The following is a 12,460-nucleotide window of genomic DNA, read 5'->3' on the forward strand; positions in this document are numbered from 1 at the left end:
CTGAGGCAATGTATTTTCTCAACAATTCTCTAAGGTTATGCCCCTAGAGAGGTTCAAAATCCTAGCACTATATTAGGGCAAGACCAATTCAATCGACCACATAGCATTGTTTGAGTCGATTTTGTGTTTGTTGAGGGTCACCGACACACTAAAATGAAAGCTCTTTTTTACCACACTAAGGAATTTTGCTCTCATATGGTTCAATTTATTGTTGTTGGGAGTGATCGTGCCATTAGTTGACTTCAAGAAAAATTTTATGACACAGTTTGCAAGCACTCAAAATCCAAAGAAGAATTCATAGGTCCTCTTGCAGATCCAATGGGGATATAATTAGAGCATTCGATCATTCGTCACCCACTTCCAAAATGAGATGTTGAAATTGTGGCATTTGGAGCCTGTAGTAGCTCATGTTGCTTTAGCTCAATGGCTGAAAGAAAGACCCTTCCAGTACACTTTGGGTTTACAACAACCAAATACATTAGTTGAGTTATTGAAGATGGCCAACAACCACATATCGGCCAAGAAGCATAACACTACCCTTGTTTCCTCTAGAATGGAGTCCTCCACCTGTCGTCCACAGAAGAGGGACCCCCCAATGTAAAATGTGGAGAACGAGTGATGACTTGAATCATTCTTCTTATCTGTGATACAAGATACTTGGCCTCCATGAGACCATATGAAGATTAACTAGAACATATAATTGAGGAAGTTAAGCCCAATATTGTGCCAGCGGTAAGCTCGATACAATGAGCTCCCCTTGTCTAGCCATGAATTATCCAAGATGAGTTCGTTGAGGGTTTTAATATTCTAGACAATGGAGGTCATCTAAAATAAAGAATACTTCAATAGTGTGACCCTAATGAAAACTAGAGCTTACCTCCGGGATCCTAAGAAGTTGCGGCTACTATCGGAGCAATGGTCACGACATGGAGGAATGCTGACACCTCCAAAGCTTGTTGAGTAACTGATCAATTGCAGGAAGGTGAAGGAGTTTATAGCTCCAAGAAAAATGACCCAATGACAAGCGAAATATCTCATAGAAGAAATTTTGGATGAGCTAGTTTGAGCTCATGACACTACATTGTTGGCATGAGGCAAAAACTCATCCTGTAGATCCAAGCTGAAGAGTCTTTAGTCAAGAGAACTATGTGCAGCCACCATCGCTCCCAAACATAGCTCATTTACCCAATCACCTTCACAAATGAGGATCTACCCTCTAAGGGGAACCTCAAAAATAATTTCATCATCGTCACTACATTAGTCAACAATTAACATATTAGTAGCATCCTTATTGACATTGGCAGCTCGGTGAAGTTCATATTTAAATCAGTATTTCATAAGATAGGTCTCGAAAATGATTGGCTGACTGTGACAACAAGCTTGCTCTATGACTTCTGTAGCTAGAAGAAAGAAGCGATAGGGACAAGTGAAAGCTCTGATAAAGAAAGTTTTGGAGTTTATAGCTCCAAGAGCAATGACCCAATGACAAGGGAAAGCTCTGATAGAGGAAATTTTGGATGAGCTAGTCTGAGTGTCATCTACATTGCTGGCATAGTTCATGTCATCATCAAAGGAGGCAGAGACTCATCCTGTAAATCTAATCTAAAGAGGCTTTGGTCAAGAGAACTATGTGCAGCCCCCATCACTCCCAAACATAGCTCGTATCCCCCCATCACTTTCATAAATGAGGATCTGCCCCCTAAGGGGAACCTCTAAACTGTTGTCATCATCATCACTACACTAATCAGCAATTGACATATTAGTAGCATCTTTATTGACGTTGGCAATCTGGTGAAGTTCATATTTAAATCAGTATTTGATAAGATAGATTTTGGAAAGAATCGGTTGATCGTGGCAGTAGGCTTTCTCTACGAATTCTCTAGCGAGAGGAAAGAAGCACTAGGGACCATTGCACTATCGGTCACCTAGAGAGAAAATGATAAATAATTTATGAATATGGAGGTATTTCTAGTGGTTCACTCGACCCGTTTATAATGCCATCTTTGACTACCCCCTGCTCAACTCTTTCATGGTTGTTTTCTTGACTTATCACATGGTAGTAAAGTTCCTAGGTGACAGGGAAGTAATCACTGACCAAGGCAATCTACAGCAGTCCTACACCCACTATCTCTTGGTAATTGTAAGCATCGAGCACTAGTAACTTGAGCTGAGAAATTTGACCAAATGGGGTCTCGAGACTAGCAAGATTACCCATCAAATTTCAGCAATCATGGGCGAGTCAGACAATTTTTTTCTAATAATTGAAGCTTTTGATGCGGGATCAAAGGATATGTTGATCAAAACTTTTTGGACCACCAAAAATTTTTTGCATGGTCCATCGCGGACATGTCTGAGATACCAATTGACATTACTTGTCATTGCTTCAATCTCAATATAGCAGCTCAACCAATGAAACAGAGGATGAGGCCTTCAGCCGTCACACTAGTCAAATTGATCTGAGAGGAGGTTTAGAAGCTATAGGTGATCAGCTACATATGAGAAGTCTGATTTGGGTGTCCAATGTGGTTATAGTACAAAAGTTGAACGACAAGTGAAGAATGAGTATGGACTTCACTAATCTGGACATCATCTGGCTGAAGGATAACTACCCCCTGCCTTGTTTGATGTCTTCATGGATATCGTGGTTGGCTGCTCTGTAATGAGCTTCCTCGATAAAGCTTCACCCAATCGAATCAAAGAAAATTGCATTCATCACTAGCAATGGTGTTGATTGTCATAATCTAATGCCCTTTGGGCTGAAAAATGTTGGTGCTGCATACTAGCAAATGATGGATGTAATATTTTCAATGCAAAAAGAAAATATATTGAGATGTATGTGGATGATTGCTACTAAAAATTAAAATATCCAAGCAACATATAAAATGTCTAAAAGAAACAATCCAAACACCCAGAAAATTTAACATGGGCTCAACCCACTCAAGTGCACTTTCAGGGCTCAACAGGCAAGTTTTTATGCAACCTCCTAACCCCGAAGTGGATGAAAGCCAATCTAGAGAAGTTTCAAGTGCTAATTGATATTATCTCTTTGAAACACTAAGTACAAGAGCTGGTCAATTGAATCGCAGACATAAGCCTATTTAATTCAAAATTAGTCGCAAGTTTGAGGTCTTTTTCAAAACTTTGAGACGAGCAGAGAACTTTGTTTGGACAAATGAGTACGAATAATTGTTCATAAATCTGAAAGACCGCTTGACATCACCCCTACTTCTCCATATACTAAATACAAATGATGAATTATCTACTTAGGGGTTGTATCTGAATCTCTTGGCTCAGTTTTAGTCTGATAGGTGCTAGGGAAGTAGTTCTCAGCTTATTACATTAGTCGGGTCCGCTGAGGCGGGGCTCTAAAGTCTCTAGGAAAATCAGGGCAAAGCTTGGACTCACTCTGACTAGTCCTACCATACAACATCTGTACCATTCAATCAAAGTCAGATTCAAAGTCTCCAACAACTAGGCTGAAAATGAAGCTTTAATTGTATGGCTTCATTTCTCTTATGAGATGGGCGCTCGGTATCTCCAAGTGAAATATGACTTGCAAGTGGTGGTAAATCAAGTAAATAAACTTTGAGTTCAGAGACAATGTGATGGCCGAGTACCTGAGCAAAACTTAAATGGAGATAGTGAAATATGAAGGCTTCAAGATTGAGCATATCACCCAAAAGAACAATCAAGCAGTGAACCTCTTGTCCAAGGCATCCGCTTGGGGGAGTGGATACATCAAAATCTTATCTGAGAAACTATTTAAGAAGCTAAAGCGATGGATTTTGAAATTGAATGGCCAACTAGTTGAGTGGATCCTTACGTTGTATACCTTGAGACCGGAAGATCTCTAATGATGTTACCAACCCAAAACAATTCAAAATTAAAGCAATACAGTATCTTTTGATTGAAGGAAGGCTTTTCTGGAAAACACTCACATCATTAAACATGTGATGCATAATAAACAAAAATGAGGCAGAAGATGTCTTCCGAGAGATAAACTTGAGTGAATGTGAGAGCCGCTCTAAGGAAACACTTTAGCATATTGACTATAGTGATAGGGTTATTTTTGGTCGACACTTCCAAGAGATGCTAATAAACTCTCAAGAAAATGCAAGCAATGTTAGAAGTATGTACCATTAAAATATTAGCCGACACACAAACTACAGCCCATTGTCATTCCATGGCCTTTCACCATTTGGGGTTCAACATCCTCAAATATTTTCCCTCACCACGAGGCCAGTGCAAACTCCTTATTGTTGTGGATTATTTTTAAGTGGAATGAAGCTAAGGTGCTTGCTTAGATCACCACAGAGGTCATAAAAAATTTCATTTTGATGAATTTGATATGCCTTTATAGGCTATCCCTAATTATAATGACAGACAATAAGACGCAATTTGTCAATTATGGAGTGAAGGACTTCTGCCAAAGCCAGTAGATCAACTTGAAGTTTGCATTTGTGCATTATCCTCGAACTACTTGGCAAGTCGAAGCCAACAATATTATCTTAAACCTATTGAGAAAGAATTTTGAAGGAGCCAAGGGGAATTAGGCAGGGGTTCTCCCATCTATTCTTTGTGTTGTTTGAAGGACGCCTTCTACAATGACTAGACAATCTCCATTAATGTTGTTACATTGAAATGGAGGTGATGTTACAGATCAAATGCCATCATCATAATTAAAGAGTGGTGATAACATCTACGTTCGATGAAGCAGAATTAACCGAGTGTCAAGAAGCGAATAAAGAGGGAGCAATGCTTTTGCTCGACCTTATTGAGGAGAAATGATTCAATGCAAACCTTCAATAGGAGGATGTGACAAGACAGACTGCTCGGTATAACAACAAACATGTCTGAGAGAAGACCTTCACCATCAAGGACCTCATATTGAAGAAAGTTGACCCAGCCGCACATGTTCAAGCTGTGGGAATGCTCAACTAGACATGAACTAGGCCCTTCACCATCAACAAACGAGTCTCCCCCATGGCATACACGCTAAATACCTAAACAAGTAAAGGAGTTTCTCAAACATGGAGCAGAGACAACTTAAGGAGATATTATCCTTAGAAAAAAAGTTTTATTGTGATTAGTAAAAACGAAAGAGTAATAGTTCCAAACCTTGCATTTAGTTTTTAATTACATGAAAATATGGATAAAAAGATTTTGTTGATTGTACACACGGTCCTAGGTTCAACCAACAATTGGGGATCTCAAGGATTTCACGTAAGTGGTCGTTGAGGTCCTACTAACACTCAAGGAACTTGAACCGACCCGCTAATGATGGTTATACCCGAGTGAAAAAACTAACAGTGACGCACGATGTCTAATTGGTAAAGATCTTTAGAAACCAATAATGATCAATAAACATCTTACCAGTAAAAATTATTTAAGGTTGACTGACAGCAATGATTAACATCTGATTGACAAAAATGTACAAGAACCGACCCACATCACTCACGAATCATAAATTCTATATCTCCCAGCTTGAAAAGGGTCATGCTCTGGCGGTGGGTCTTAGCAATAAGATCTATAGTAGGTGTATGAATCACCCTAGCAGCAAGTCTTGATGGTTACCCTTATGAAGGCTTTGATAAGATTGGCTTAATACGCCTAGCATAAGGTGCAACTCGTACAAGGTTATGACCTAACCGAGAAAGCAAGACATGGGAATTGTAAGACTTGATTCAGGTATTAACTCAGTAAAATTAACCAAAGAAATTCTTGAAAAAACCGATCCATTAATTATCCCAAGTATTTATTACAAGAGAAAGAAAATTCAAAAAAAGGTGGAAACTAACCAAAAGTTTGTTTTATTTCACGGTTGAAAAATTACAAAGAATTTCCTATACTTTTCTACACAAAGAATTTCTTATATGTTTCCTTACAAGTGTCAAAAAGAAAATGAAAAATATTCTTCCTATTACAAGTGAAGTCAAAGGCAAGTCAAATATTTTAAGATTCACCATCATCTTCATCGTTGTACTCTTCCTCACCCTCCCTCAATTTAAAAATTGAGATAGCAAAGTTATTCATATCAACCAACTCCGGGGAGACTAGTGTCGCCTTTATCATCTAGTCGATAGCTAAGGACACTCCTACCCTGAGCTGTGTAGCGAGGAGTTCCACCTACCAAGGATGGGAAGAAAGGTCGGCCAAGAGCTCATCAAATGTATTCATCAATGTCATCAATTGATGAAGACGTCTGAGCAGCCAACATTAACTTCAACAGTCTGAGTACTTCGGCTTAAGGCATATTCACTCAATTTTCTGCTACGTCACCCTAAACTGTATCATTGTCCTTGGCCACTTTTTTCTCAGCCTCCAGGAGAACCTTCAACTAAAAGTAGGAAGCCTCTCAAGCCATCAATTGATATTGGTCAGTCATTTGGTCCAAGCCTGAGAGAATTTTTTCTTAAAGAACATTCTTGAAGTTGTGGGAACATATGACATCAGTGATGATTGGGGAGTATGGAGCCGCAACAAGGGAATTTGAGTATCAATACCTCAGATTAATCAAACTAAATTGAACATCGTTTCCAGTGCTCGCTTTCACCCTCTTGCCCTACATCAAAACCCATGCAAGTAGGGTGTCTTTTCGCTTCATCTTAGGAGCGGGGGAGACGAGACACTCTTATTAGTTGTAGAAAAGAGTTTAGGAGCATAGTTATGAATTCTGGATTAATGTAAGACTAACTACAAAAACAATAATAAGGAGTGGGAAGATACTACAAAAAAAAAAGCTAAAAAAAATGGTTGTGTAGGTGGATCTTAGTAGAAATGGCATGAAAATAACAAAGTAAGAGTGTTGATTAGAGAGGGACCCTAAGCAATTAAGCAAGGAGTGTAAGGATGCATAGACATTTATACCTCAATTAAAGAAATGAGTTCAGAAGCATAGTTATGATTTTAGGGTTAAAGTAAGACTAACTATAAAAGCAATCACAAGGTGTAGAAGACACAACATACCTCAATTAAAGAAATGCACACACACACACACACACACACACACAAACCTAAAAAAAAAGTGTAAAAGGATCTTATTAGGAATGGCAAGGAAGTAACAAAGTAGGATTGTTGATTAGATGTGATTATATAGATGCATATATGGGTGAATATCAGAGCGGTCAGCTTTAAAATGGCCAAACAAACATAGATCTAATCGAATCTTAACAAGAATAGCTTGCCAACAACTAGTCAGATTTTGATTTAGGTTGGTTACCCTTGATATTTTAGTATCTCTGTTATGTGAACTCCATGAGCTTAGGTCAGCTTTTAATCATGATTTTAGGGTTAAAGTTAGACTAACTACAAAAGCAATAACAAGAAGTGGGAAGACACTAAAATAAAAAAAAAATTAAAAAAAAAACTCATATAAATTGGTTTTGTAGGTGGATCTTAGTAGAAATGGCATGGATGAAACAAAGTTGGATTGTTGATTATATGTGATTATATGGATACATATATGGGTGAATCTCAAAGTAGTCGGCTTGAAAAATACCTAAATAGAGATAGATCTAGTCGGAACTTGACAAGAATAGTTTGACAACAACTAGCCAGATGTTGTTGTTGGTTGTTACCCCCTAAATCTCAAAGTAGTCAGCTTAAAAAATGGCTAAATAGAGATAGATCTAGTCGAAACTTGACAACAACTAGCCAGATGTTGTTGTTGGATATTACCCCCTGATACTTTATTATTTCTGCTATGTGAACTCCATGAGCATAGGTTTGCTTTTAATGATGGATATCATGATAAATGTTTTGCTTTTTATGTCTAATTATGATGTGATTAATATGATGTTTATTTATTGCTCAATTTTATTACTTTGATTAGTTATTATGTTCTCATTTATTGTTTGTTCTTCTATTTTTAAATTCTTTATTTTCATTAAATGAAAAAGGGTTAGTTTTAATCTGATTATGCACCAAGAATTTTATTACCATTCATGTATGTTTAATTTTCTATGTTGATTATGTCAAAAAGGATTATGTTATCTTTCTATGTTGATTATATCAAAAAGGGTTATGTTATTTCTCTATGTTGATTAGATCAAAAAGGGGTAGGTTATAGTTGATGCATGGAATCTATGAATGCTTATATGAAACAACAACAATAGTTGCTTTAATTGGTTATTATATTCTCATTTATTAATTATTCTTGTATAATTTTATTCTTTATTTTCATTATATCAAAAAGTGATAGTTTTAATTTGAGTATGCATTGAATCGTTTATTACTTGTGCTTGTATGTTTAATTCTATATGTTAATTATATAAAAAAAGGGGTAGTTTTAATTATGATGTGATTAACATGATGTCTTTTTATTATTCAATTTTATATCTTTGATTAGTTTTTATGTTCTCGTTTCTTGTGTTTTTCTATACTTAAAATTTTTAATATCATTATATCAAAAAGGGTTAGTTCTAGTCTGATTCTGCACGAAGACTTTTATTGTTTATTCATGTATGTTTAATTCTCTATGTTGATTTTATGAAAAAGGGTTATGTTATTTCTCAATGTTGATTATATCAAAAAGGGGTAGGTTAGTTTTGCATGGAATCTATGAATAAAACTACAACATTGATAATTCTACTTGATTTAATGTTTGGCGAATTGTTGACAATTCCATAATAATTCTACTATAATTCAATCTACTTTGCAACTCTATCAAAAAAGGGTGGTTTTAATTTGATTATGCATTGAATCGTTTTTATTACTTATTTTTGTGCGTTTAATTCTCTATGTTGATTATATCAAACATGGGTAGCTTTAATTTGATTAATTTTATTCTTTATTTTCATTATATCAAAAAGTGATAGTTTTAATTTGATTATGCATTGAATCATTTATTACCTGTGCTTGTATGTTTAATTCTATATGTTGATTATATCAAAAAGGGGTAGTTTTAATTATGATGTGACTAATATGATGTCTATTTATTGCTCAATTGTATTGCTTTGATTAGTTTTTATGTTCTCGTCTCTTGTTTGTTCTTCTATACTTAATTTTTTTTTTTTAATTTCATTATATCAAGAAGGGTTAGTTCTAATCTGATTATGCACCAAGACTTTTTATTGCTTATTCATGTATGTTTAATTCTCTATGTTGATTTTATGAAAAAGGGTTATGTTATTTCTCAATGTTGATTATATCAAAAAGGGGTAGGTTAGTTTTGCATGGAATCTATGAATAAAACTACAACATTGATAATTCTACTTGATTTAATGTTTGGCAAATAGTCGACAATTCCATAATAATTCTACTATAATTCAATCTACTTTGCAACTCTATCAAAAAAGGGTGGTTTTAATTTGATTATGCATTGAATCTTTTTTATTACTTGTTCTTGTATGTTTAATTCTCTATGTTGATTATATCAAAAATGGGCAGTTTTAATTTGATTGTGCATTGAATCATTTATTACTTACTTATTCTTGTGCATAAACTTTGCTAAATTGTTGACAATTTCATAATCATTCTACTTTAATTTGATTATGCATGTTTTTCTATGAATAATTTGTTTAGACAATGCTACTTCAACTCAATCAAGTTTTTATTACTTATTCTTGTATGTTTAATTCTTTATGTTGATTATATCGAAAAGGGTAGGTTATAGTTGGGTTTTGCATGGAATCTACGCATAAACTTTGCTAAATTGTTGACAATTTCATAATCATTCTACTTTAATTTGATTATGCATGTTTTTCTATGAATAATTTGTTTAGACAATGATACTTCTACTAAATCTAGTTTTTATTACTTATTCTTATATGTTTAATTCTCTATGTTGATTATATCAAAAACAGTAGGTTACTATGCATAAACTTTGCTAAATTGTTGACAATTCCATGATCATTCTGCTTTAATTTGATTATGAATGTTTTTCTATGAATACTTGTTTAGAAATGATACTTCAACTCAATCTATTTTGCACCTCATATTCATTTCTTAGTTCAACCATATACGTTTGTCATCATAAAAAAATCACACATCAATCGAATCTGCCCATGCCATCAACAAATTTTGAACTTGAAGAAATATAAAATGGAATATATAAAAATAAAATGCAGAGAAAGATATGTAAAAATAGAAGTCATTCATTCTGTGTCCCTCTCATTCTCTTATTATCTAATGTTGAATACATATTTATATGCATCAAAACTAGTTCTGTGAATGCATTTATATGTACCGTTTAGGAAGTATAGTCATTTTGAATGAGATAATCAATTCAAGGCTTGAGAAAGATATCAGAAGAAGAGTTGAAATTTCATTTAAAATGTCCTAAGCCTATACTACACATGCAAAACAAATGTTCTTTCAATTCATTTAAGAAAAAAAAATCAGACGGAACATGAATGCTTTCAATTCAATGCAAAACAAATGTTCTTTCAATTCACTTTAAAAGAAAAAATCAGACGGTTATTTATGCTTAAGCAGGTTAGCAGATCTTCGCCCCATCCATCAAAGAGCCCAAAAAAATCAAGCAGGTCTGTAGAGCTTCTCTACCATTTTTTTGAACTCTGCAACACAGAAATCATGAGGAATGTTAAGCACAACTCCTAAATTTTCTATTGATTTATATTAATCTTAAAGATGGAAGATTCAAGACCTTCTTGATTAGCCCAAAGTGCAGCAGCCTGGGTGTTGAGAGGTGACTCATTGTTAGGCTCTGCAACCCAACAAGGTATAGAAAATACACCAGTTATGAAGTTGAAGGATTTGAATAAATCTCTAACTTAACAAAATATGCATGTTTTTACCTCCCAAGAGACTCTGAATTGAGAGCAGAATTGTTCTAACATCATATGCTGATGACCATTTGTCCTGGACAAATCAATGACAGATAGATCAAAAATCAAAATCTAACATCACTGAGAAAGATGGATAATTGAAATGTAAGAAAAAATTTGTTGTAAAAAAAACCTGAAGGATATCCAAGCAAATGTTGCCAGAGAGATCTACATTTGGATGGAAACATGGATTCTCAAACTTCACCTTAGGAGGCTTGAAAGGGTAATCAGTAGAAAAGGAAAGGGAGAGTTTGAATGTCATTCCTTCATAAACTGTATCTTTTCCTCCATTGATTGTTCCTTTCCAGCAGAAGATGTTATCTCCTTCAGGAAATGCTGATATGCCGGGATCACCACGCATCTGAATGAATTACATTACTTTTAAGTAATTAAAAAGGCTTAACAAATGAAAAAAAAAAAAAAATTTAACATTGATGCTGAATTTGCTGTATTCTTACCATTAGAGCCATAAGTTCAGATTGCAGCCTGTTTGTAGAATGTAAGAAAAAGACACAGAAACAAGTTAATAAAAGGGATTTTCCTAGCATTTTATCGAGCAAAAAGTATTCAATCAAGATTAGAAAAGAGAAATAAAAAAAAATCTTAGATAGAGAAATTAAGTGGATGAATGAAGACTTGGGGGTTAAGAATTAATAGGCCTTCCCCAATTGATTATGTTCTAACTCTTTGGTAGCGCACTATTAACAGAATTTATGATCGGATTTAGTAAATCCAGTCTAACATAATTCATGAATTTATGAAATTTTGGATTTAAGGTCCTAATTTTACCTTCGATTCATGTTAAATCTGGATTTAATAAATCCCAACACCCCCACAGTCTGAAATTTTCAGCAACGGAAGAATAAAAAACAGAAAAAAGAGAAAGAAAACAAGAAATTTCAACAGAATGGCAATTTGATTGGAATAAAACCAGCAAATTCTAGAAAATTACAATAGGTAGGGCTCAAAGAAGTTAAAGAATGGGTAAATAGGTGTTTAGAGAGAAGGATGAGATGAAACGAGGACCTCTTCAGAACAGATTGGCCTTCAGTTCCCCTGGCCACAGGCTGAGGTTGCTTGCTCGCCGGAAATGGAGGCGGAGAAGCAACAGCTGCGGCAGCGGCGCCTCCTGTGATGTTATCATGGCTCTCTCTCCTTGTCATCTTCGCTAAACTTTTAGTTTCAGAGCTGCGATGGTTCTGATTCCGAGAGGAACCAGAAAAAAAAAAGACAGAGAGATTTTTCTCAGATGTCGACAGAGAAGAAGAGGAAGAAACTGATCCTTTGAATCGTTCTCCTCTTCTTCTTCTTGACAATACAAATTACCAGTACAGAGAAGCGAGAGAGAGAGAATTGGAGCGCGAGGTTCTTTTAAAGGGTTTCTTTTAGCGAGCGGCGAGGAAAGCAAGGAAGAGGGACGACCGTTTGAGGAAAGAAGAGATTTGAAAAAACTTTTTGACCGTTGGTTGATACTACTCGAATTTAAATCCCTTCTCATCCCAACGGCTAGTTTACGGTAGAAAAAATACGGCAATGGTGTTAAATGGATTATTGTGATTCTAATTTGGTCGCCGCACATCTCGGCTTAAGCTTAACGGATCCTAAATTAATTGCATGTGGCTGAATAAGCCATATTTTAAATTTTAATATATATATATAACACACTATGAGAA

At 35.2% G+C, this 12,460-nt stretch overlaps 1 protein-coding gene across 1 annotated transcript; it reads right to left on the reverse strand.

Annotated features, from left to right (window-relative positions):
- Positions 1-10,217: 10,217 nt before the first annotated feature.
- On the reverse strand, positions 10,218-12,338 carry LOC110031304 (ubiquitin-conjugating enzyme E2 20-like). The gene is made up of 6 exons (XM_020734445.1): positions 11,814-12,338; positions 11,246-11,273; positions 10,921-11,148; positions 10,758-10,821; positions 10,607-10,666; positions 10,218-10,517 (listed from the first exon to the last, which is right to left on the reverse strand). The coding sequence occupies exons 1-6, from the start codon at positions 11,948-11,950 to the stop codon at positions 10,477-10,479; spliced, it is 558 nt and encodes a 185-aa protein (XP_020590104.1). The 5' UTR covers positions 11,951-12,338; the 3' UTR covers positions 10,218-10,476.
- Positions 12,339-12,460: the final 122 nt, after the last annotated feature.

This window comes from Phalaenopsis equestris, unplaced genomic scaffold, assembly GCF_001263595.1.
Source record: "Phalaenopsis equestris unplaced genomic scaffold, ASM126359v1 Scaffold000800, whole genome shotgun sequence".
Classification (NCBI taxonomy): domain Eukaryota; kingdom Viridiplantae; phylum Streptophyta; class Magnoliopsida; order Asparagales; family Orchidaceae; genus Phalaenopsis; species Phalaenopsis equestris.

Excerpts from the sequence above, each read along its gene's own strand:
- LOC110031304 (XM_020734445.1), bottom strand. The coding sequence starts at position 11,950 with ATGACAAGGAGAGAGAGCCATGATAACATCACAGGAGGCGCCGCTGCC. Across the intron at positions 11,149-11,245 it reads CTGAACTTATGGCTCTAATG|ATGCGTGGTGATCCCGGCAT; the intron begins GTAAGAATACAG and ends TAATTCATTCAG. Across the intron at positions 10,518-10,606 it reads ACTTTGGGCTAATCAAGAAG|AGTTCAAAAAAATGGTAGAG; the intron begins GTCTTGAATCTT and ends TCTGTGTTGCAG.